Raw genomic sequence first — 24,725 nt, 5'->3', positions numbered from 1 at the left:
GGTGGTTGCCAGGGGATGGAGGGAAGGGGGATTAGGGAGTAACTGCATAATGGGTGTGGAGTTTTCTTTTGGTGTGATGAAAATATTTTGGAACTAGAGAGAGGTGGTGGTTGTACAACATTGTTAGTATACTAAATGCCACTAAAATGGTTAATTTTATGTTATGTGAATTTCACCTTTAGAAATCTTCTGAATGATAGTATAAAGATGTCTCACGTTCAGTATTAGTTGGTGCCACTGTAAATTATTATAAGATTTGATAAAATTATTCTAAAATTTAAATGTATGTACTATCATCTGTGTCTGGTATCTGAGTGGCTCAGTGAAAGTTCAGTTCAATTCATTCTCATATTCAGAACCACACATATCAGCAAATTTGCCAGTTGGGAACCAAGTCATGTATCAAGCAAGCAGAACCACTACTGAGCAGACCAAATAAAAGATAAGTTCTAAAGATCACAGTCTCCTTTTAGGGAAAACCCTCCAGTCCTTCCCCTCTCCCCCAGGTAATACACTATGTTTACATCTTACAAGCTTAGTTTGTTAGGGTTTCCAAGTCCACAGCAAATTACAAGCAGCACTTTCGTAGAAATGGTGTTTGCTACTAGAAGTGACTATAACAGATCAAGAATGAAGGAGTTAACAGGAAACTTTCAAAGCAGGCAGAAGAACAACAGGAGGTTCTGAGGGATCATAGTATTACAACCAAACATATTAATTTGTTTTCATAAGGATGAAAGGTTCAGTTATATGTAGAATATTCTGATTCAGGGGATAGGAAAAGCATATATTTAGATATGTTGTATATTTTAGGTTTCTATTTGGAATGACTGTACACATTTTTTTTTTTTTTTTATGTTGGTACTTACCTGAACAAATCCTCAGCTGTTTACTTAGCAGAGTCAGATATTCAGTACAATGTGTTCCTAGAACATTTCAGATAACTTAGGTTGTATAGTAAAAGTTTAAAACACTAAGATAACTTTTTAAATCTGGATTTTGTTAGAGAAATTAGGAATAAGGAGTATTCTGACAGTTTTTAGAAGCAGAGCCCTAGGATCTATTAGAGTACCACACATATATTCTTATATTTTCCTCCCATGTGCTGACAAACCTCAGTTTCTTTCCAAAATGTATTTAACAACCTAGTTTTTTTCATCCTGACTCTTAGATTTATAATTTTTCATGATTTTGGATTATACTTTTAAATAGTTTCATGTTATTCCATAAACAGGCCCAAGAAAGGTTTGAAATGTAGACATTTTGAGGTCTGTGTGTATGAGAGAAGTTTCAGCTTGACGGTCCGTCCACCTTCAGCTAAAACGGGACCTTTACACCATGTGTCAGAATATCCCAAATGGCCTCTGAAGGGTTTTGAGAAAGCCAAAGTTTGGTTGCAAATATTTTTTCCATGTAATATCTTGGTAGGAAAACTCAGAGGCCTGTCACAGACTTGCAACAAGATTAAAGAAATGCGATCTTTTCCTTCCTCATATCAGAAAAGGTTTATATTTCAGACCCATTTCCTTAAAAATGTCTGATATCTGAGATGTTTGAACTAGCCTGCTGAGATGAAGATACTAGGTTGGCAGTAGGCCACCAGAGTGACTAATCTGAGACCCCAAGAGCCATACTTGTTCTCTCCTGGTGACAGTTTTTTCCCTTCCCAGGGTTACTCCGTGACAAGCTGGGCTCCTATGATGTGGCCTTCTACCTCGCTGGAATCCCTCCCCTTATTGGAGGTGCTGTCCTTTGTTTTATCCCATGGATCCATAGTAAGAAGCAAAGAGAGATCAATAAAACCACTGGAGGAGAAAAGATGGAGAAAATGTTGGAGAACCAGAACTCTCTGTTGTCAAGCTCATCTGGAATCTTTAAAAAGGAATCTGACTCTGTTATTTAATGTCTTATATACCTCCACCAGACTGGACTTGCTTTTAGAAGTTTAAGCAAGTTTTCCTTTTATATGAATTGCAAATTTCTTATTTTTTTAATCGCATCCTAGGAATAGCACAATAATCGGGAAATAGAACCCTTATTACTACAAGAACCATTTTCTGCCACTGAATAGCTGTCCAATATTTCCATGAGTCTGAGACCAGAGACTCAGACTCAATTTCATGTACAAGAAAACCTGTCTGAAAGTCAAATACTATGAGAATATGAAGCTATCTCAGTAAAAAGTAACTTGAGAAACTGTGAACGCTATTTAGCTTATACAAATATTTAAAAATACCTCAAGCTATATTGAAAGGGTTGCAGTTTGGTTAGGACTGGAAATATTGTTTGTCGTCTCACATGGTGTTTTTAGTTTTGGTATCTCTGTTTTAATTTCTTCTGCTATTTGGAAACAAAATTTAAGCCTGGATTCTAGATAATATCAGATCTACTTAAATCTCAAGTCTATGTTAAAATTGCTCGCCTGCTCTTAAATAAGCTTTGAAAGTAAGTAAGTTATTCTGACTTGCTCCAGTGTCAAGGGACCTCCTTGGAGCAGGTACTGACAAGGTGTTCAGAATCAGTGTGTGAGATGAACAGGAATGAACAGAATCCTGTTCATAAGGGCAGAGCAGTTCAGAAATCAGACATTTCTTCCATTTACATTTTTCCCCTTTGGATTTGCAGTGTGTTTTACTCAAGTAGCCAGAAACACCCCAGATTTCTGAATTTGTTTAAATTGTAACAATAAAGTAAAATAGAAGAATTGAAAGATATTCTGGCATTTTAACTTAGAATTTTTCTGACTTCTGATTTGTTGCACTAGGACCTGATATTTAAACAAAGTCTTACTGAGCACGTTATCAAGTTGCAGTTTTAGGCACAAATGGGAAAAAAACATCTTTGTGAAGAAAATATCTATTTCTGATAGAAAGAATTGCTCAAATTGGTAAAACTTTCTGGCAAAAATTTGCATTCATATGTACTTATCCTATTGTGTTCCCCTTTAACATTGCCTGTATTTTAAAAAATATTTTTATACACAAATATAAGAAGGCTATTTGAGTTTTAAAGACTTAAAATTAAAACCGAAGTCATGGCATGACCCATACTCATCTAAAAAACATCAGAACACGTCCCTCATCCCTGAAATTATATTTTAGTACATTTTTCTTTCTTATTTAGGTCTTTCTTTAAGTTAATATGTGCAAAGCATATTTAAATCCTAAATACATATGTATATTAGATCTTCCTCAAATGTAGCTTGTTCATCTGGGAAAATGCTGTCTTTTTATAAAGCACCTCCAGGATCCACCTGTTTCTAAATTCTCTGTGCTGAGAGAAATGCAACCTATTATCTCCCTACTTCTCTTTTCAGCTTCGATCGTTTGTGAAAGGCAAAGTCCTTCCATTCCTGTCTCTAGCTGAGGATGGAGATGCCTGGAAAGCATATGGATTTGTAGTTGTTGGTGGGGGAGGAGGGCAGGCAGGGGGAGGAGTAAAGTGAGGCTGTTAATTACACATCTGGAAAGCCCAATAACTTTTCCTCTTAGTATCAGCTTTCTCACCTGCAACCTTGAAGGTTCAAAGTGTAAATACTAAATACGGAATTTATTTCTAACAGAACTTTAAATAATTTTGATCTTGGAGACATTCTGCAACTTACTACTTCCAATTCTTCCGCATTTCATATTCAGGGGACTTAGATAATTTGTTTTTTGGAAAGTTCTGTTGCATTAAAAAAAAAAAAAAAAATCTACATTTTGACCATGCTGCCCTTTCATGTTCTTATTTTAAGCTTTTACAAAATGACTGAGAAATGATAATGTAATACATTATTAGGTTCTTCATTTATTCATGCCCTGTTATATAAAACATTATTTCCTCATTATTATCAGTGCTTTTGAAATCAGCAAAACCATACAACTAAGTACAATCATCAAACCTGCCATTATGTTTATTTTTCCTACAGTTTCAGCATAAACTCCTGACTACCCCCCAATTTTACAGAAAGACTAGATCTAAAATAGAAAATTTATTTTGTAAAGACCTCCAAAATGTTTTTCCTTTCAAAATGTTTGCTGATTTTAGGGGAAGAAAAGTAATAATCTGAAACTCAAAGACTTGATCTTGCTTATTTTCCATGATAAAAGAGCAACATGACAAGTATTTATAATAAAACTTAGATCTCAGAATATTGTTTGTGTATAATATTATACATATGTTAGTTTTCAGTTTAATGGAATGAATTAAACAGGATCTATAACACTGAAAAGGCTCTACTAAAATAGACTCTTATGGGGAGTTCTGTGCTGTAATAATATAAAGTTAAAAAGTATGAAAGGTAAGATGCTAAATTCCATAAAATGCATATTTAGTAATATGTTGTTTGGTACAAATAGTTATAAACGTCTAAAATATATACTAAGAAAATAAAAAATATTAATATTCACAAAGATTTGTTTTAGACCAAGAAATATTACTTTAGTCTTTCAAAGTAAATCCTTTCTAATTTCTGAACAGAGTGTTAACTATTGCAGTTAAGTGACCTGATGGGCCTACATTTTTTTGTTCAGTCCAAGACACTTGTTTAAAAGAATAGATACAAACTGTCACTTCGCTGTACAGCAGAAATTCACACAACATTATAATTCAAATACAATAAAATTTTTTTGTTTGTGAAAATAAATAAATAAATAAAAATAAAATAAAACACCTTTGTTTAGCTCACAGGAAACATCCTGACCAGGCCCACCTGTGAATGACTGCACGGGGGAAGAAATTAACACATCCCCTCCGGAGGCTGAAGAGAACCAGGAAATGTTTGACTTTACTCCCTCCCCTTTTAGTATAAAAGAAGCCTGAATTCTAACTCAGGCATGATGGTTCTCAGGACACGAGTCCACCGTCTTCTTGTTCGGCTGGCTTTCTGAATAAAGTTGCTATTCCTTGCCCACTCCCCACCCCCAAAAAGGAATAGATACAGAACTCTGCTTTCTCATCTCATCCTCCTAATTCTGATAGGACTCAGCAAACTCAAATTTAAAAGGTCCTGGCATTTGAGGCCAACAATAGCATAAGAAGGGGAGCAACTTTACAGAAAGGCTGGATAGGGTATTATTGTAACAGATGCCCAAGGATCTTACAGAAACATTCTGGTTAAATTTTATTGCAGTAGACATTGCTGGGATGCATCCATTTAAGTAATAATGAACCACCCAGATTATTGATACTATATTCAAAATTTATAAATCTCTTTGATCACGGTTGTAATGCTTAGTCTATAGCCCTACTACAAGATGTGTAATTTCCACTGAAAACTGCATAGTGCTTGCCTTAAGCTTCAAATTCTATTCATAAATAGAAACAGGACTTCATTTGCATTTCATGATCATGCATTATCTGTTTATACATGTTTGCAGATGATCCCATGGGCTCTGCCCAAGTATGGGAAAAAAAACCTTTAATGCTGTTAGCTTCAACTTCACACTTTTAAAGTCAATGTACACTTGGTTGTAAAGTACACATATGTTTACTTCTGGTAATTATAATCCTTTTAACTGCACTTAAGAACATTTTAATTTGTGCCATTGTTATTTGTAAGCTGTCCCATGTCCAGATAACTCTTGATGTTAAATCAAGTAAGACTGAATAGAAAATGTGGTATGAGATTAGAGGTAGGCAACCTATAGCATGGGTGGCTCTGAGGACTTCCTGGTGATGGTAAACTTTCAGACCCTTTAGTATGCCTCTTTTTATATTATCTTTATAATTTTTCCCTTTACTTCCCCACATCCTTCAAAAACCTGCTGAAAAGTCCATTAACATCCTTGCTTAGTGCTACTGGTTGCTTAGGTGCACTGCTTACCAGTCCCTATGATTTCAGAGGATGGAACCCCATCCAATTTTGTGTAACCTGGAGAATGGCTTGCTCTCAGCTTTCAACTTAGAGTTCTAATGATACACCGAAAAAAATTTTAATTACATGATTAAAACTGGGAGAGGTAATAAGTTTCATATAATTGTCATCTTTTGTGCTAACATAAAACTTTAAATGTTTAAGGTAAATGCTTTGAGAGGAAAGACTGTCAAGTTCTTAATATAAATATTTTCAGAGAGCTCACTTTTTAAACTTTGATTTTCATATTCCATTAAAGTTTTGCTAAATCATAGTCCTGAAAGCACATCATGGAGGATGCCTTGGAATGTAGTGGGCCTCTGGGATGCAGTTCCTAATGAACCTGCCTTAGGCTGGGTTTCACTTTATGGTGAACGGTATTAAGAGTAACATCCCAGAGTCTAGAGATACAAGTGGAAAGTATAAGCTAATTAAGTCCGTAGTTTTAAAATATGTGACTAATTTATATAAGTATTTAAAACTCTGCGGGAAATTTCTAACTGAAAACTTCATTGTAGCTGGCAAAGAAGGAGCAAAGAATAATAAGGTGGAGAACAGACACACACAGCTCCCAGGTTCGCTGTGATGGGACAGCCGCAGCCATATTTTATCATTTTATTTGTTGGCAGAGACTAATGCTTTGTTTTATAAATACACGACAAGTGATAGGCTACAATTTTCAAGAATAAAGGGCCAAATGCCCATAGCTAAATATGAAACCTGCACATAACTTAGAATCATAATTCCTAATATGGATTTTATCAGATAACTCCTTATGACTCATGAAACAATTCATTGTCACATCTTTGAATCACCCAAACCTTGATGTTTGGGACATAGTAGTCTATTTAGCTTGTCCTTTTAAAAATTATTAATTTGGGGGGACTTCCCTGGCGGTCCAGTGGTTAAGACTCCGCACACCTAATGCAGGGGGCATGGGTTCGATCCCTGGTCAGGAAACTAAGATCGCGCATGCCGCCTGGCACAGCCAAAAAAAAAAATTATTAATTTTTTTAAAAGTAAACATTAATCATCTTGGCCTCTATACATTCAAGGAAATTCTCCACGGTACTATTTTTTTTTTGACAGATATAAAATAGGAGGCTACCTCATTTATGAAACAAGATTTCAATCTTTTATTAGTATGTTGGAAAGACAGTGGGAATGAAATGAAACCTTTCTAAGTGCTTGATCATGACACTCACTTGATCATGGCAGTCCACCTACCTCAGCTTTCAGCGTCTGACTAAAAATCCAGCTTAATTCTTGCTTAGTCAGTGAGTTAATGGTGATTCTGGGATTAAAAGGCAAGGGAATACAAGTTGTTAAGGGGGTCGAAATATCGATAAAATTTAAGTGTTTTGTTCTGATAAATGGATTTAAAAGGAACAAAAATGGAATATTAACTATTGTGGCCTGTGGATAATCTGAAAAAGGAAAAAAGTGAAGAAATTTATAATCTATATACAATAATGAACACTTACTAATATGCTTCACCAGTGGCTTTTCAAATTACACTGGCAGCTTGACGATGAGGTTGTTTTCATCTGTGTTTTCTTTGGCAGGAAGATGGATGATCACTGACAAGAGATTGTATGCTTGTGCCTTAACCTTACAGCTTACGTGTTAAACAACTCCTGTAAGAGGCACCCCTTTCCTAGTGGAACAGGGACAGTGGCAATGAATTTTTGTCCTGCTGGAGTTTTTGAAAATGCTACCGTTGAGTGTGGCAATAGTGTAGGAGTTAACCCGCAAGTTCCCAATCTAATTAAATATGTTTCTAGCCTTTCGATATGGGTGCTGTAAGAAGAGTATTTTGGAGTTGAATGTCGCTAAGCATGTAAGTGATATCACTATCAATATAAAACATTTAGAAATCAAATTAGATCTGTGACACTATTTTGGAGCCTCTGATACATGACTTTTATTCTTTATCAGATAATACTTTTCAGTATCTGTCAGTTATTAGAAGAGTCAATTTGTTAAATATGTGTGTAAACACATGAACCTTTTCTACTGTTATCTTCACCAAATGTAATCTTCTATAGTATGTTCTAAAATGCTAGACAGTAATGGGTCAACATATCTTTCGTAATTTAGCCTATATTGGAATATTATTTCAGGGACCCAGGGTTTGTTATAAAGAGTGCTGTATTTTGACCCGAGGCTATGAACTGACTGTATTTGGTGCCTTTTTTTCCTACCAGAGAAAGATCAGATCAAGACTGGTGCTAAATTTCATGTTCCTTGCAAAATTATTTTTTCCTTTTTAAATATATATGTCAATAAGAAATGTGTAGATCTAGCAGTATTATGCATGTTGCATTTTGTAGATACGTCTGAGGAGAAAAACTTCCTATAAAACAATTACTGAGTTCAAAATCTACTTAGAGGTATGCAATTTTTGTTAACACAGAAGGCGTTGAGTATGAAAGTCAAAAAATGATCACCAAATGAAAACTCAATGATGAACACAGCCCCCCAGGGTAATGCCTTTAAAGAGAAATCCCTGGTCAATGTTTCTAGCATAAAGTTAGCTATTCAAAGTATTCTGTGACTCGGAGGGTATGTGAAAAAAATGTTATGTATATTTTATTATACATATAGCTCTATATATATACAAAATAGCTTTCTATTGAGCTTGTTTAAGTAGATATTTTAAGCTATTTTTCAGGCTAAGATTAGAGTTTTGGGAGTCATCAATCTTAAAACTTGGACAATGAGTTACTTTTTAAAAACAATGACACTGAAAGTATCACTGTTCATCTTTCAGATTTAACATAAAGAAATTAGAAAGGACTGTGTCTGGGTCAGTGTCAGCAAATCTCAGACCTGTGATTATCAAGGGCTCTCAGCATCATGGTCATGGCTGACTGTGTGACATGCACCTAAAACTCTACCCCAAATTCCATGTGGGTCTCTGAGTCCTAATGTACCTGTAAGTAGTATTCACAGGAAGTGGGGACCACAGGTTTTTATTTAACCTTGCTGTCTTTATAGACTTTGCCTTAACTCTATTTTGTGAAGATTTAAAAAATATAAATTAGGAAAATAATACACACTATCATTTTCCTAATTAGGAAAACCAGACATTTAGAATCTACTAGAGTATACTGGATTCTCTGTTAACTAATGATAATTCCATTCTACTGTTAACATGAGTTGTATGTGGAAGGGAGAATGGGGGCTTGTTAATCTGAAGTTACAGGGGGAAGATAAATTGGGAGATTGGGATTGACATATCACACTACTATATAGAAAATAGGTAACTAATAAGGACCTACTGTACAGCACAGGGAACTCTACTCAATACTCTGTAATGACCTATATGCGAAAAGAGTCTAAAAAAAAAGAGTGGATATATGTATATGTATAACTGATTCACTTTGCTGTACAGCAGAAACTAACACAACATTGTAAATCAACTATACTCCAATAAAAATTTTTAAAAAAATTTACACTAGAGTTGAAATATCCCTTTAGTAATAACTTCTCATGTAATTGTTAAAATATTGTGGTTTGAGAAATGTAAGATTATAAAGGCATTGCCCAATGCTTGATAAATTTGCATTTTGTCATTTTGTTCTCCTACCAGTTTATTTTAGCCTGAAAGTTATAGCTCTGACAAACTGAACCCTGCAGTATTACTGAGAGAGAGCTTGGATATTTTAAGTATCTCCTAGTATAACATGATATTTTTTATGTCAACTTGTTTTATTTTAATGTTTACCTGAAAAGTAATTTTTAAATTATTTTGCATATTTTCAAAGTTAGAAAAACATGTTTTATTTTAGACATCAAAACCAAGTTATTCCAAGTGCATGCTGCACTCTGCAGTGTGAGTCTGCTTCTCTACCTACCTACACAGGATGCCATTTTTGGCACAGTAGTTGTTTAAATATAGATCACTATGTGAAATGATTATGCTGGGTTTGATCAGTGTGCAGTATTTTAGTACTTGCCTTATGTTTCTTTTTAAAGAGTATGATTTATAACTGATTTTTTTTATAATGTGCAATTTAATATAGATAACCGAAACCTTTTTAATGAAGAGTGCTTTGTAATCATTTGGAGGATAAGATCATTTTACTGTGGAACAATGTGATGTTCTCAGTAAATACAATAAAAAAATTTTAGCAAATTTCTATAAGGCTTTGTGATTATATTTATGAAATTCCCTGGGGAGAGGGGGGAAGGAAAAATTACTAAAGTGAAGGAAACAGTCTGTGTTGAATAAAAGAGAAATAAGCTGTGTGCTTTTAAAGCTTCCTATATGTATTTCAAGTGTGTTTGGGTATTGTTATTTCTCTAGGGCAAAGAACACAGATAGAAATAAACCAAAAGCACCGGATAGCCTAAAAACGATTTCTATTTGATACTTTTTTTTTTTTTTTTGCAGTTGACTTACATTATTGCTTCTTTAACTTACACTGATTAAACTTATTAAATTCAGCTGGTACTAAGTGATCTCCTACTCACTGAAAATTTCAGGGGATGATCAAGAGCCAGGCTGGAATTTTTTAAAAAATCCCCTGCTATTGTGGATTACTCACTTGGAGAAAAACTGGCTGCAGTCAGAAGATGTTTATTATTTGATGAGACCTAACTACAAAGCAAATCACTATTGATGTTTAATGGTGCTAAATAGATTTTATACATCAAACATGAAATTTGCAATATGCATTGAATATATTAATTATTTATATGCCTGTAAATAGGTACCAGACGTACAGGCCATTGGAGGGCTTTTGAGGGAAATGGAAGAGAATGGATATGACAAATTGTTACTGATCCTAAGCAGGATAAAATTCACTTGCTTTTTTTTTTTTTAATTAAAATGATAGGAGATTGTTTACTTCGCAAAGTAAACTCATTCCATAGTTGAGCAATTCTTTTTTAAATTTTTTAATTTAATTTTATTTATTTTTTTATACAGCAGGTTCTTATTAATCATTTTATACACATCAGTGTATACATGTCAATCCCAATCTCCCAATTCATCCCACCACACCCACCCCCACTTTCCCCCCTTGGTGTCCATACGTTTGTTCTCTACATCTGTGTCTCTATTTCTGCCCTGCAAACAGGTTCATCTGTACCATTTTTCTAGGTTCCACATATATGCGTTAATATACGATATTTGTTTTTCTCTTTCTCACTTACTTCACTCTGTATGACAGTCTCTAGATCCATCCATGTCTCTACAAATGACCCAATTTCGCTCCTTTTTGTGGCTGAGTAATATTCCATTGTATATATGTACCACTTCTTTATCCATTCGTGTCGATGGGCATTTAGGTTGCTTCCATGACCTGGCTATTGTAAATAGTGCTGCAATGAACACTGGGGTGCATGTGTCTTTTTGAATTACGGTTTTCTCTGGGTATATGCCCAGTAGTGGGATTGCTGGATCATATGGTAATTCTATTTTTAGTTTTTTAAGGAACCTCCATACTGTTCTCCATAGTGGCTGTATCAATTTACATTCCCACCAACAGTGCAAGAGGGTTCCCTTTTCTCCACACCCTCTCCAGCATTTGTTGTTTGTAGATTTTCTGCTGATGCCCATTCTAACTGGTGTGAGGTGATACCTCATTGTAGTTTTGATTTGCATTTCTCTAATGATTAGTGATGTTGAGCATCCTTTCATGTGTTTGTTGCCAATCTGTATATCTTCTTTGGAGAAATGTCTATTTAGGTCTTCTGCCCGTTTTTGGATTGGGTTGTTTGTTTTTTTGATATTGAGCTGCATGAGCTGCTTGTATATTTTAGAGATTAATCCTTTGTCAGTTGCTTTGTTTGCAAATATTTTCTCCCATTCTGAGGGTTGTCTTTTCGTCTTGTTTATGGTTTCCTTTGCTGTGCAAAAGCCTTTAAGTTTCATTAGCTCCCATTTGTTTATTTTTCATTTCCATTATCTAGGAAGTGGATCAAAAAAAGATCTTGCTGTGATTTATGTCAAAGAGTGTTCTTCCTATGTTTTCCTCCAAGAGTTTTATAGTGTCCGGTCTTACATTTAGGTCTTTAATCCATTTTGAGTTTATTTTTGTGTATGGTGTCAGGGAGTGTTCTAATTTCATTCTTTTACATGTAGCTGTCTAGTTTACCCAGCACTACTTATTGAAGAGACTGTCTTTTTTCCATTGTATATTCTTGCCTCCTTTGTCATAGATTAGTTGACCATAGGTGCGTGGGTTTATCTCTGGGCTTTCTATCTTGTTCCATTGATCTATGTTTCTGTTTCTGTGCCAGTACCATATTGTCTTGCTTACAATAGCTTTGTAGCTATTGTAGTATAGTCTGAAGTCAGGGAGTCTGATTCCTCCAGCTCCAGTTTTTTCCCTCAAGACTGCTTTGGCTATTCGGGGTCCTTTGTGCCTCCATAAAAATTTTAAGATTTTTTGTTCTAGTTCTGTAAAAAATGCCACTGGTAATTTGACAGGGATTGCATTGAATCTGTAGATTGCTTTGGGTAGTATAGTCATTTTCACAATATTGATTCTTCCAATCCAAGAACATGGTATATCTCTCCATCTGTTTGTGTCATCTTTGATTTCTTTCATCAGTGTCTTGTAGTTTTCTGAGTATAGGTCTTTTACCTCCTTAGGTAGGTTTATTCCTAGGTATTTTATTCTTTTTGTTGCAATGGTAAATGGGAGTGTTTCCTTAATTTCTCTTTCTGATCTTTTGTTATTAGTGTATAGGAATGCAAGAGATTTCTGTGCATTAATTTTGTATCCTGAAACTTTACCAAATTCACTGATTAGCTCTAGTAGTTTTCTGGTGGTGTCTTTATGATTCTCTATGTATAGTATCATATCATCTGCAAACAGTGACAGTTTTACTTCTTCTCCAATATGAATTCCTTTAAAACTATGTTGAATAATAGTGGTGAGAGTGGACATCCTTGTCTTGTTCCTGATCTAAGAGGAAATGCTTTCAGTTTTTCACCATTGAGAATGATTTTTGCTGTGCGTTTGTTGTATATGGCCTTTATTATGTTGAGGTAGGTTCCCTCTATGGCCACTTTCTGGAGAGATTTTATCATAAATGGGTGTTGAATTTTGTCAAAAGCTTTCTCTGCATCTACTGAGATGATCATATGGTTTTTATTCTTCAGTTTGTTAATATGGTGTATCACATTGATTTGCGTATATTGAAGAATCCTTGCATCCCTGGGATAAATCCCACTTGATCATGGTGTATGATTCTTTTAATGTGTTGTTGGATTCTGTTTGTTAGTATTTTGTTGAGGATTTTTGCATCTATAATCATCCTCTTTTATAGCTGTTAGCAGTTGCCTTATGTATTGAGGTGCTCCTATGTTACGTGCATATGTATTTATAATTGTTATATCTTCTTCTTGGATTGATCCCTTGATCATTATGTAGTGTCCTTCCTTGTCTCTTGTAACATTCTTTATTTTAAAGTCGATTTTATCTGATATGAGTATTGCTACTCCAGCTTTCTTTTGATTTCCATTTGCATGGAATATCTTTTTCCATCCCCTCACTTTCAGTCTGTATGTGTCCCTAGGTCTGAAGAGGGTCTCTTGTAGACAGCATATATATGGGTCTTATTTTTGTATCCATTCAGCCAGCCTGTGTCTTTTGATTGGAGCATTTAATCCATTCACATTTAAGGTAATTATCGATATGTATGTTCCTATTACCATTTTCTTAATTGTTATGGGTTTGTTTTTGTAGGTCCTTTTCTTCTCTTGTGTTTCCCACTTAGAGAAGTTCCTTCAGCATTTGTTGTAGAGCTGGTTTGGTGGTGCTGAATTCTCTTAGCTTTTGCTTGTTTGTAAAGCTTTTGATTTCTCCATCGAATCTGAATGAGATCCTTGCCGGGTAGAGTAATATTGGTTGTAGGTTCTTCCCTTTCATCACTTTAAATATATCGTGCCACTCCCTTCTGGCTTGTAGAGTTTCTGCTGAGAAATCAGCTGTTAACCTTCTGGGAGTTCCCTTGTATGTTGTCTTTTTTCCCCTGTTGCTTTCAGTAATTTTTCTTTGTCTTTAATTTTTGTCAGTTTGATTACTGTGTGTCTCGGCATGTTTCTCCTTGGGTTTATCCTGCCTGGGACTCTCTGAGCTTCCTGGACTTGGGTGGCTATTTCCTTTCCCATGTTAGGGAAGTTTTTGACTGTAATCTCTTCAAATATTTTCTTGGGTCCTTCCTTTCTCTCTTCTCCTTCTGGGACCCCTATAATGTGAATGTTGGTGCATTTAATGTTGTCCCAGACATCTCTTAGGTTGTCTTCATTTATTTTCATTCTTTTTTCTTTATTCTGTTCTGCGGCAGTGAATTCCACCATTGTGTCTTCCAGGTCACTTATCCGTTCTTCTGCCTCAGTTATTCTGCTATTGATTCCTTCTAGTGTATTTTTCATTTCAGTTATTGTATTGTTCATCTCTGTTTGTTTGTTCTTTAATTCTTCTAGGTGTTTGTTAAACATTTCTTGTATCTTCTCAATCTTTGCCTCCATTCTTTTTCCAAGGTCCTGGATCATCTTCACTATCATTATTCTGAATTCTTTTTTTGGAAGGTTGCCTCTCTATCTCCACTTCATTTAGTTGTTTTTCTGGGGTTTTATCTTGTTCCTTCATGTGGTACAAAGTCCTCTGCCTTTTCATCTTGTCTATCTTTCTGTGAATGTGGTTTTCCTTCCACAGGCTGCAGAACTGTAGTTCTTCTTGTTTCTGCTGTCTGCCCTCTGGTGGATGAGGCTATCTAAGAGGCTTGTGCAAGGTTCCTGATGGGAGGGACCGGTGGTGGGTAGAGCTGGGTGTTGCTCTGGTGGGCAGAGCTCAGTAAAACTTTAATCTGCTTGTCTCCTGATGGGTGGGGCTGGGTTCCCCCCCTGTTGGTTGTTTGGCCTGAGGTGACCCAGCACTGGAGCCTACAGGCCCTTTGGTGGGGCTAATGGTGGACTCTGGGAGGGCTCACGCCAAAGAACTTCTCACCTCCCAGAACTTCTGCTGCCAGTGTCGTTGTCCCCGCAGTGAGCCACAGCCACCCCTCGCTTCTGCAGGAGACCCTCCAACACTAGCAGGTAGGTCTGGTTCAGTCTCCTATGGGGTCACTTCTCCTTCCCCTGGGTCCCGATGCACACACTACTTGTGTGTGCCCTCCGAGAGTGGAGTCTCTGTTTCCCCCAGTCCTGTCGAAGTCCTGCAATCAAATCCCGCTAGCCTTCAAAGTATGATTCTCTAGGAATTCCTCCTCCCGTTGCCAGACCCCCAGGTTGGGAAGGCTGACGTGGGGCTCAGAACCTTCACTCAAGTGGGTGGACTTCTTTGGTATAAGTGTTCTCCAGTTTGTGAGTCACCCACCCAGCACTTATGGGATTTGATTTTATTGTGAATGTGCCCCTCCTACCGTCTCACTGCAGCTTCTCCTTTGTCTTTGGATGTGGGGTATCTTTTTTGGTGAGTTCCAGTGTCTTCCTGTCGATGACTGTTCAGCAGTTAGTTGTGATTCCGGTGCTCTCGCAAGAGGGAGTGAGCACACAACCTTATACTCTGCCATCTTGAACCAGTCTCTAAAATTTACTCTCTTGAGGAAGTAATTTTTATAGGAAAAAAATAGAATTCTAATGTATACAGAAAACAAAGTTTCTAGAGGTATGACTCAATCAAAGAATTATCATAGTATCAGACTTTCAGGCTTTAAAGTTCTCTTCTCACAGTCTCCTACAGATGAACCTAAATCCTTAAATACAAGAGTTCTCCTTCAAAATCCTCAGGAGTCACCAGTGTCTTCTTGGACCTTCCAGAACTAGGACGTTCGCTACCACAGGTGATGGTCTGCAGCATAACCGGGCCCTCTGCCTCCCGTGCTCAGCCCACCCAGCCCTACCACCCTTACCTGCCCTTGTCTCGGTCACCTGCCAACCTCCCTTGTCACTCCTACACATCCATCAGTTACCCAGCAGATAGTTTTTGATTCACTGTTCATTATTCATGTGGAACAACTTTATTTCTACGCAGACTTAACGGCGACACTTGGAACCTTGTCTTCTCTGGAAATTGCTTCATCTTTGAAATCTTAAATACCAGCATCCTGCTCTCTTATCACAGCTTATCGCTTATCACTTCATTCCCTCTTCCTCACTTCCCTCGGCCTGCTCTTCAGCTTTGAGATCATTTTCCCATTGACTCCTCCATCCCCTCCATTCTCTCTCAACGTATCAGATCTCTTCAGTCTTTACTTCATTCCCTAACCCTTACCCCTGGGTCTGCAGCACTCCAATCAGCTCTTGGAATATTCTGTTCACTAGCTGCCCCTGCATCTCTCCCACCCCCAAATTAAACACTTCCAGCTTCCTTCCTCAACTACCTATTCCCTCTCTTGTAACATCAGTTTTTCCCTCTGTACAGGATCATTTCCATTAGCATATGTATATATATATGCTATTCTTTGTTTCATCTTGGGGAAATAAAAAGACCTCTTTTAAATCCACAAGCCCCTTGCAGCTATTGCCTCATTTCTTTCCATCCATTTACAAATGAAAAAAACCAAAACCAAAGACAGAAAGTTCTTGAAAAAATTTCTATTCACTCTCTCCAATTTTATCTCTTACTATTCTCTTTTGAATCTGCTCCATCAGGATTTTGCCCCTACCACTCCACTGAAATTGCCCTTCTCAAGGTTACCATTGACCTCCACATCCCTAAATCAAATAGTCATTTTTCAGTCCTCATTTTATTTGAATGATCAGCAGCATGTGTTACAGTGAATCAGTTCCTGATCTCTGAATCAGAGTTCCAGTATAACACACCTACCTGGTTTATCTCTGATTTCTAGTCACTTCTTCTCAGTTGGCTTTGCTGGGCCCTGCTCATATAACCTCTAAATATTGGGAGTACATCATGGCTTAGTTTCTGAACCTCTTCTCTAGAAGATCGGGACTGGGGAGAGCCTGGCTGACATGGCTGCTCCAGGGCAGAGGAGAGGGCCCACAGAGTCGGGAGATTTGATTCTTATATGGGGCTTGAACAGATAAGTAAATAGACTGAAGATAGTAAGGACCAGGTTTCCACTGTTGGAGAAGGGAGGTACATATATGGAAAGGTGGAAGGCTAGAATAAACACTATGGTGATAGAGTAGGATTAGAAAATTCTAGTGTATATACATACATACACACATATGTATATACATACACATATGTAGGTGTGTGTAGATGTATGTGTGTTCATACATATGTTCCCTCCCTCCATCCGCTGAGGAAGAGCAATGACATCCCGGTAGCAATGAGTCTATCTCCATAGTCAACCTTGTAACCGCAGGGACTCAGATGATAGATATTTGGCTAAAGAGAAGCCCCCATATATATTTTAAATCTAAAATATAATGTTAGCATAGTAGAGCTGAAGGGGACACTCACGGAAATCCTTCTTCTAATTTTACAGAAAGAGAAAGGCTCGTCTTGAAACATTAAGCAAGAATAAAATAAAAAGCACCCACAATCTGCTCATCCACAGATAATTGCCTTTATCATTACAGAATATGTCCCTTAAGACTCTATCTATGAAAATGTTTTGTAAAAGTGAGGAAATATGCATACTATTTTGCAACATGCTTCTTTAACTCCCTGACTTTTTGTTGTTGTTGTTAGGTGATAAAAAACAAAATTAAACTGGCTTAAGCCAAAGGGTGAAAAGTTCAGGTGCAGTCTGAAATCAGACTGCTAGGATCTAGGGTCAAATGATGTCATAGGAGCTGTATCCTTGCCATGTCTCAACTCTGCTTATTTTTCTGTAGGCTTAATTCAGGCAAGCTCTTTCCAACAACTCTAAGCTACCCTTTTTATCAACTCTAGCAGAAAAAAAGAGCTGCTCTTTTCCAATTTTGGACAAATTCCTGGGATTGAAACATCTTGGTCTAACATAGGTCAGGTGCCTAGCTCTGAACCCATCACTGAGGCTGGAAGACAGAATACACTGATTCAACCAGGCCTCAGCCTCATGCCACCTGAAGCTGGCTAGTGGTCAACCCACTTCATGGAATAAGAGGAGAAGGGGTCGTCCCTTCTAAGAAAACTGGAGTTCTGTTGCCTGAAAAAGGGGTGAATGGATTCTGGGAAGGCATAATAACAGAAGTTTACCACATATATCGGTTACTATAATTCTACATCATTTTTTTGATGGGTGCACAATTATCCCATGACATAGATGAACTATTAATTTGATGTAACTCTATTATTGGATATCTGGAGTAGTTTCACGTTCCACAATAATAAACACTACTGCTATGAACAATCTAATAGCTAAATTTTTATGCTCATCTTTATTTCCTTTAGGCTGGATTCCTAGTAGTGGGATTTCTAGGTAGAAGGACAAGTACTTTTTATTTTTACTATGTTTTACCAAACTGTATTACCATATGTTTTCTCTGCACCTTTCTAACACTAGGTATTATTATTTTTTAAATTCTAAAAACTGAAAAATTTATAGGTTATAAAAAACCTCATGTTAAATTTGCATGTTTGTTTTTTTTTCAACTGTGGTAAAATCTACATAACATAAAATTTACCATTTGAACCATTTTAAAGTGTATTGTGGCATTAAGTACATTCACATTACTGGGCAACCATCACTACCATCCATCTCCTGAATGCTTCCATCATCCTAAACTGAAACTCTGTACCCATTAAACACTAACTCCCCATTTCTCCCTCCCCTTAGTCCCTGACAACCACCATTCTACTTTCTGTCTCTATGAATTGACCACGCTAGGTGCTTCATATAGTGGAATCATACAATATTTGTCCACATTTGCATTTTTTATGACTAATTAGTGCAAATATTTTTTCATAAACTTCTCAGCCATGGCATTTCTTCTTTGGGGTATTATCTATTCTTACCCTTTTTCTATTTTTCTGTTGGGGGGTTTATCTTTTTCTTACTGGTTTGTGAGCACTCTTCATATATTATGTGAGACTCTAATTAAAGTGTTGGTAAAAATTTCCCGTTTGTCTTTTTACATTGATTTTTTTTTTCAAATTAAAGTTTTCACTTTTATAGACTCCCTCATTGCTTAAATGTTTAGAAAGGCCTACCCTATTATGTAACTATATTCTTAAAATCCCTTCTAATATCTTTATGGCTTCATTTTTACATTAAATCTCTAAACTCTATGATTTATTTTGAGGTATGGTATGAAGTAGGAATCTATTTCTTTAATGTTTATCCGATTTGATACTAGACATTACTCATTGAATAATCCATCTTCTCCCTCCTCATCTGACAGTGTCTAATAATTTTCTACTATGAAAAAAGACAAAATTAATAAATACCCTTTTCCTCCTTGTCCCCACCCTTTTCTCCATCACCTTTTTTTAGTAGGTAATAGCTCTCTTAGTGTTTACCTCTGCATTGTTCAAAAGAATACTTATAACTCTACTACTTGAATTACTAGCATTAAGAGATAACTTTGACCCCTAGTTATTGAAGATGAAGAAATCAGTATACTTTTACCCCTCTCCACCCTTTCCTTCCCACCTTTCATTAGTGATATAACTAATTTAATGATATAACTAATTTTTGATATAATTTCTACATTATCAGGGCTAATAACATTTATATTCTGTTCTGTCACCAAAATCCCCACATTTGTCCTAGTCGTACAGTTCATGTCAATAATCATTGCCAATCCCTTTGCAGTTGTTTTTCCACTCATCTCTTGGTTGGCTGAATCTTCTAACAGATTTCTCCAATAGGGTCAAGGAAATAACATTCCCTGTGTTCTTTCATGTTCAGACTATTTGTCTTTTGCCTGTATAACTGAGAGTTTGGCTCATGCCTTCTTTCCTTTGAGATCTTGTAGGCATTGCTTCAAAATCTTTGAGGATTGAAGTTTGCTATGAAAAAAGACTGAGGCCAACCTCCGGATTCCCTCCGCTACATCATGACAAGAAAGCTCTAGCATCTCAACCTCATTAACTGTAGACCACCACTGACTCCAAATTTTAGTCAACCAAGTAAGCTGTTACAGCCAACTCCAGCTGCATGATCTAACCCTTTGAATTCACAATATCCAGTAAAGTGTACCCATATCAATGAATTCAGCTGGATCTAATGTTATATTCTGCTCTCCTTGCTCTAATATCCTTAGCATCTACTCCTACACACTCACCAGGTTTCTGCTAATATATATTAATGAAGTATTGCAATTCTTTTGGTGTGCAAGCTATGTCCTCCTGGATCACAGTGTGTACCTGTCCCCCTGAATCATGTTGAGATTTGATCTTTGTTATGGGCCTAGTGGCAATAGAGAATGGTAATGGTTGTCATGGGCCTTAAGGAGAATGGCATTTCTTCCAAGGTATCTGTCCCAGGTGACATTATCACAGTTTTTAGACAAAGACTAGTCTCTTTAGATACTAGAGAGCAAGCAACTTTCATTGGTAAGGGAAGCTCTGCCACCTAGCAATGACAATCCTTTATCACTGTATGCCTATAAATTTTTAAAAGCTTTGAAGCTTAAGAACAAAGGTAGTACCCCTGAATTTCTTATCACATATTAACTTTTACTATGAAGCATCTTGTAAAAGAATACCTTTATCTAGAATCCTTATAGCATACAACAGAAATGTCACTAACTTCTGTTGCCCCTGGCCATTTCAGAGAATACTATTTGCCAAGCTTTGAGGCAGACAGTTGACATGAGTAGTTTTCAGTTGAAGTCTTAATGCACCCAGAGGGTACTCTGGAAATCTGTGAGGGTGTCATAGTAACCGGGAGTTGCTACTAGCATTTAGTGGGCAGGGGTCGAGATGCTAGACATCCTACGATGTGTGGGATAGTCCCACACACTGTCCAACTTTTGAATGTCCTGCTAAATATTCACTGAGTGAAAAAAAGCTGGCTTTTAATTATCTGAGCCTAGACACTAAACCTCTTGTACATTTAAACATAAATTTTTTTGCATAGTTCCAATAAACACCAAATTTTCCAAAAACATAAACTATCATGTAACTCAAGGGAAGACTGCATTTTATTTTAGTTAGAACTCTACCATGGGTGGGTCTCCATTTTGGAAAATCATCAAAGGAATGCCACTCATGGTATTTGAGTAGTCGATACTCATCTAATACAGCTTAAGTCTGTATTTGTAATGTGGCATTCACAGCAATTTGATCTACAAGGATATACTTATTTAGTCATTTCATTAATTATAGAGAAAAAGTATCAATATTCAGTTGAATATTTCAAGTTGGGTTTTATATCTTTGCCCAAAAATGAACGGTTACCATATGCCCATTTTGTTAACATGTTTTTCTCTAATGAAGCAATGAAACCATCAAGATTAAGTGACCACTTTACAAGGAAACATGGTGAAAACTTGGCAAAGATAGTAGCATTCTTGTGAGATAAAGCATTCTGAAAAGTCTGAAAACTGTCTTACTATTTACTGGGATGTTTAACAAAGTTTTCCTAAACCGGAAAGATGGTTTTATTGTTTCTTTCAGAATAGCACAAATGATTGCAAAATGTGGTAAGCTTCATGACATTGGTCTTGGCAATAATTTCATGGATATGACACCAAAAGCACAGGCAACAAGAACAAAAATAAACAAGTGCAACTACATCAAACTAAAAAGCTTCCGCACAGCAAAGGAAACAATCATTGCAGTGGAAAGGTAACCTATGGAATGGGAGAAAATATTTGCAAACCATATATGTGATAAGGGGTTAATCTCCAAATTATATAAGAAACTTCTACAACTCCATAGTGGAAAAAAAATGAATACCACACTTTAAAAATAGTGTAAGGACTTGAATAAACATTTTTCCAAAGAGGACATACAAATTGCCAACATGTATATGAAAAAATGCTCGACTCACAAGTCATTAGGGAAATGCAAATCAAAACCACAATGAGATGTCACCTCCCACCTGTCAGGATGGCTATCATTAAAAAAAAAAAAAAGACAGCAAGTGTTGGTGAGGATGTGGAGGAACTGGAACCCTTGCACACTGTTGGTGGGAATGCAAAATGGTGCAGCTGCTGTGGAAAACAGAATAGCGGTTCCTCCAAAAGATTAAAAATAGAACTACCATATCATCCAGCAGTCCCACTTCTGGGTATTTATCCAAAAGAATTGACATCAGTATGTTGAAGAGATATTAGCACTCAATGTTCATTGCAGCACTATTCACAATAGCCAAGATGTGTAAATAATCTAGATTTCCATCAATAGATGAATGCATAAAGAAAATGTGGTATACACATACAATGGAATACTATTCGGCCTTAAAAAAGAAGGAAATTCTCCAATACGTGGTGACATGGATGAACCTTGAGGACATTATGCTAAGTGAAATAAGTCACTCACAGAAAGCCAAGTACTGTGTGATTACACTTAAATAAGGTATCTAAAATAGTCAAATTCATAGAATCAAAGAGTGGAGTGGTGATTGCCAGAGGCTGAGAGGAGAGGGAAATGGGGAGTTACTAATCAATGGGCATAAAGTTTCAGTGAAGCAAAATGAGTAAGTTGTAGAGATCTGCTATACAACATTGTACCTGTAGTTAACAGTAATGTATTGTACACTTAAACATTTGTTAAAAGGAGGAATATAGCAACTCTACATTAATCTGAAATCATCTATAGACAGAACCTGAAATTTTAAAAAGCCTTAGAAATGACAATACTGCTTGATATCTTGTGTTAGTGGTTAGGCAAAAGAGTTAAGCCTTTTTGGTTTTAGTTTCCTTACTTGTAAACTGGGACTAGTAATACCTACTTTTCAGGTGAGAATTAGATATAAGGTATGGAAAGTACATAATGTCTTATACTCCCTAAGAAATGGTAGCTTAATTGGTGTGTCTACATGTGTATGTGCGTATGTGCTTTTCCCTAAATGTTTAATAGTTAAATCACCTTTAAAAAGGTAATACAGGCCTACAATCCCTTATCTGGCAGGCTTGGATGCATATATGTTTCAGAATCCAGATTTTTTTTTTAATTATGGGAAGGTAATATAGCAATGTATTGTCTATTACCTAATATGCCCAATGGGGTATGTAATCAAACATTAATATCACATTCACACCAAGTGAATAAAAATCATAAGTAGCTTCATATCAGCTTGGGTCAGACTGTGCTGCCAATTAAGTTTTGATGCCAAAGTTATGAAAAACTTACTGTTTTCAGAGATTTGGGGATTTTGGAATTGTGTAAAAGAGAATGTGAACTTATAAATTTTATCTCTTTTTAGAAATATTTTTAAAACTTCAAATTATTTTTTCTCACCTTTATCTTATATAACATGAGCAGAATAACTGTATGTGTTAAAGATCCCAAAAGTTCTGGGACAGAAAATAAAAAACAAAACAAACAAAATCTGGTTAGCCGTACAATGTTAGAGAAAACATAATCTGGCCACCCGTGTAAGACGTTATTAGTATGAAGATGAAAAGAAATTAAACTGAAATAGTTTCTTCTATTTCATAGAGCAATGGTGCTGTTTCAAGAAGAACTGAGATGGCAAAAAAAGACAGTGGAAAATTGGCCATGTAATGACTTGCAGTCAAGTGAGTTTCATTACAAATGGATGGAAGCATTTCTCATGATAGTGAATGTTTATTATGTGCATATGTAACATTCACAAGGAAAAAATCATTTAAGAAAATTTACTTCCAAAAATACTAAGAATGGATACAATAATTGAAACTAAAAGAAAATCTGGATCGTCGTGCAGTCCCTGAAGGCTGTGGCGCCCGTGATGAACAACGATAAACACTGCTTTGAGTGCTACGGCTATGACATCATCATCAACGACAAGCTGAAGCCCTGGCTGATCCAGGTGAACGCGTCCCCACCCCTCACCTCCAGCCCTGCCAACGACCGAATCCTTAAGTATAACCTGATTAATGACACCCTCAACATTGCCATCCCTAACGGCGAAATTCCAGACTGTAAATGGAACAAGTCACCCCCAGAGGAAGTCCTTGGCAATTATGAAATTCTGTATGAAGAGGAGCTGGCACAGGGCGACGGGGCTGACCGAGAGCTGAGAAGTCGGCCGGGCCAGTCGCTGGGGCCTAGAGGGGGCCGATCGAGAGACTCCAGGAGGACCGTCCTCACAACCTGGAAGTGACCACTAGCGAGAGCAAGACTCCAGCCTGCACCCACCCTTGCTGAAGACCTATTTTGGAAACTTCCTTTTTCTAGAGCTTTTTTCCTTTCCTAAACCCTGTAAATAAATAAAGGCATTTCTTTGGAAGGTTAAAAATAAATAAATAAATAAATAAATAAATAAATATAAGAAAATCTTGAGAAAAAATTTATTTTTTTCAATGTCACTGCTTTGCAACATATGAAACAACAGCTATGTTTGGTTTACAGCCAACTTAAATTAGCATCAGGTACACGAAATACTAATTCAAAAAGATATATGCAGCCCTATGTTCATGCCAGTATTATTTACAGTAGCCAAGATATGGCTATATCTTGGGGCTTCCCTGGTGGTGCAGTGGTTGAGAATCCGCCTGCCAATGCAGGGGACACGGGTTTGAGCCCTAGTCCAGGAAGATCCCACATGCCGCAGAGCAACTAAGCCCGAGCACCACAACTACTGAGCCTGCGCTCTAGAGCCCGTGCGCCTAGAGCCCATGCGCCTAGAGCCCGTGCTCCACAAGAGAAGCCACCGCAATGAGAAGCCCGCACAACGCAACGAAGAGTAGCCCCTGCTCGCCACAACTAGAGAAAAGCCCGCACGCAGCAACGAAGACCCAATGCAGCCAAAAATAAATAAATAAATAAATTTATTAAAAAAAAAAAAAAAAAGAAATGGCTATACCTTGTATCTCACAGTTGCTACAGTAATAATGATGATACTCTAACAGTGATGACAGCAATAATGAAAATGATAG

At 36.7% G+C, this 24,725-nt stretch overlaps 1 protein-coding gene, 1 long non-coding RNA gene and 1 pseudogene across 3 annotated transcripts in view; 2 read left to right on the top strand and 1 right to left on the bottom strand.

Moving 5' to 3' along the window:
* The window catches only part of SLC16A10 (solute carrier family 16 member 10), a 137,274-nt gene extending 127,288 nt beyond the window's left edge, over positions 1–9,986 (top strand). Inside the window, 2 exon segments of the mRNA XM_082404804.1 lie at positions 1,671–1,894; positions 1,896–9,986. Coding sequence (XP_082260930.1) covers positions 1,671–1,894; positions 1,896–1,949 — 278 coding nt within the window. The 3' untranslated portion in view covers positions 1,950–9,986.
* Positions 1–24,725, bottom strand: part of LOC309634624 — a 58,117-nt gene that overhangs the window by 24,325 nt on the left and 9,067 nt on the right. The gene's annotated exons all lie outside the window — the stretch shown is intronic.
* LOC309634605 (polyglutamylase complex subunit TTLL1 pseudogene) lies at positions 13,826–24,076 on the top strand (annotated as a pseudogene). Its single transcript, XR_014249607.1, has 2 exons — positions 13,826–19,824; positions 23,305–24,076. The product of XR_014249607.1 is annotated as a polyglutamylase complex subunit TTLL1 pseudogene (transcript).

Source organism: Balaenoptera borealis (assembly GCF_965194805.1).
Source record: "Balaenoptera borealis genome assembly, chromosome: 9".
In the NCBI taxonomy this organism is placed as follows: domain Eukaryota; kingdom Metazoa; phylum Chordata; class Mammalia; order Artiodactyla; family Balaenopteridae; genus Balaenoptera; species Balaenoptera borealis.
The sequence above is the reverse complement of the archived record's forward strand: the minus strand, read 5'-3'. Positions and strand labels throughout refer to the sequence as shown.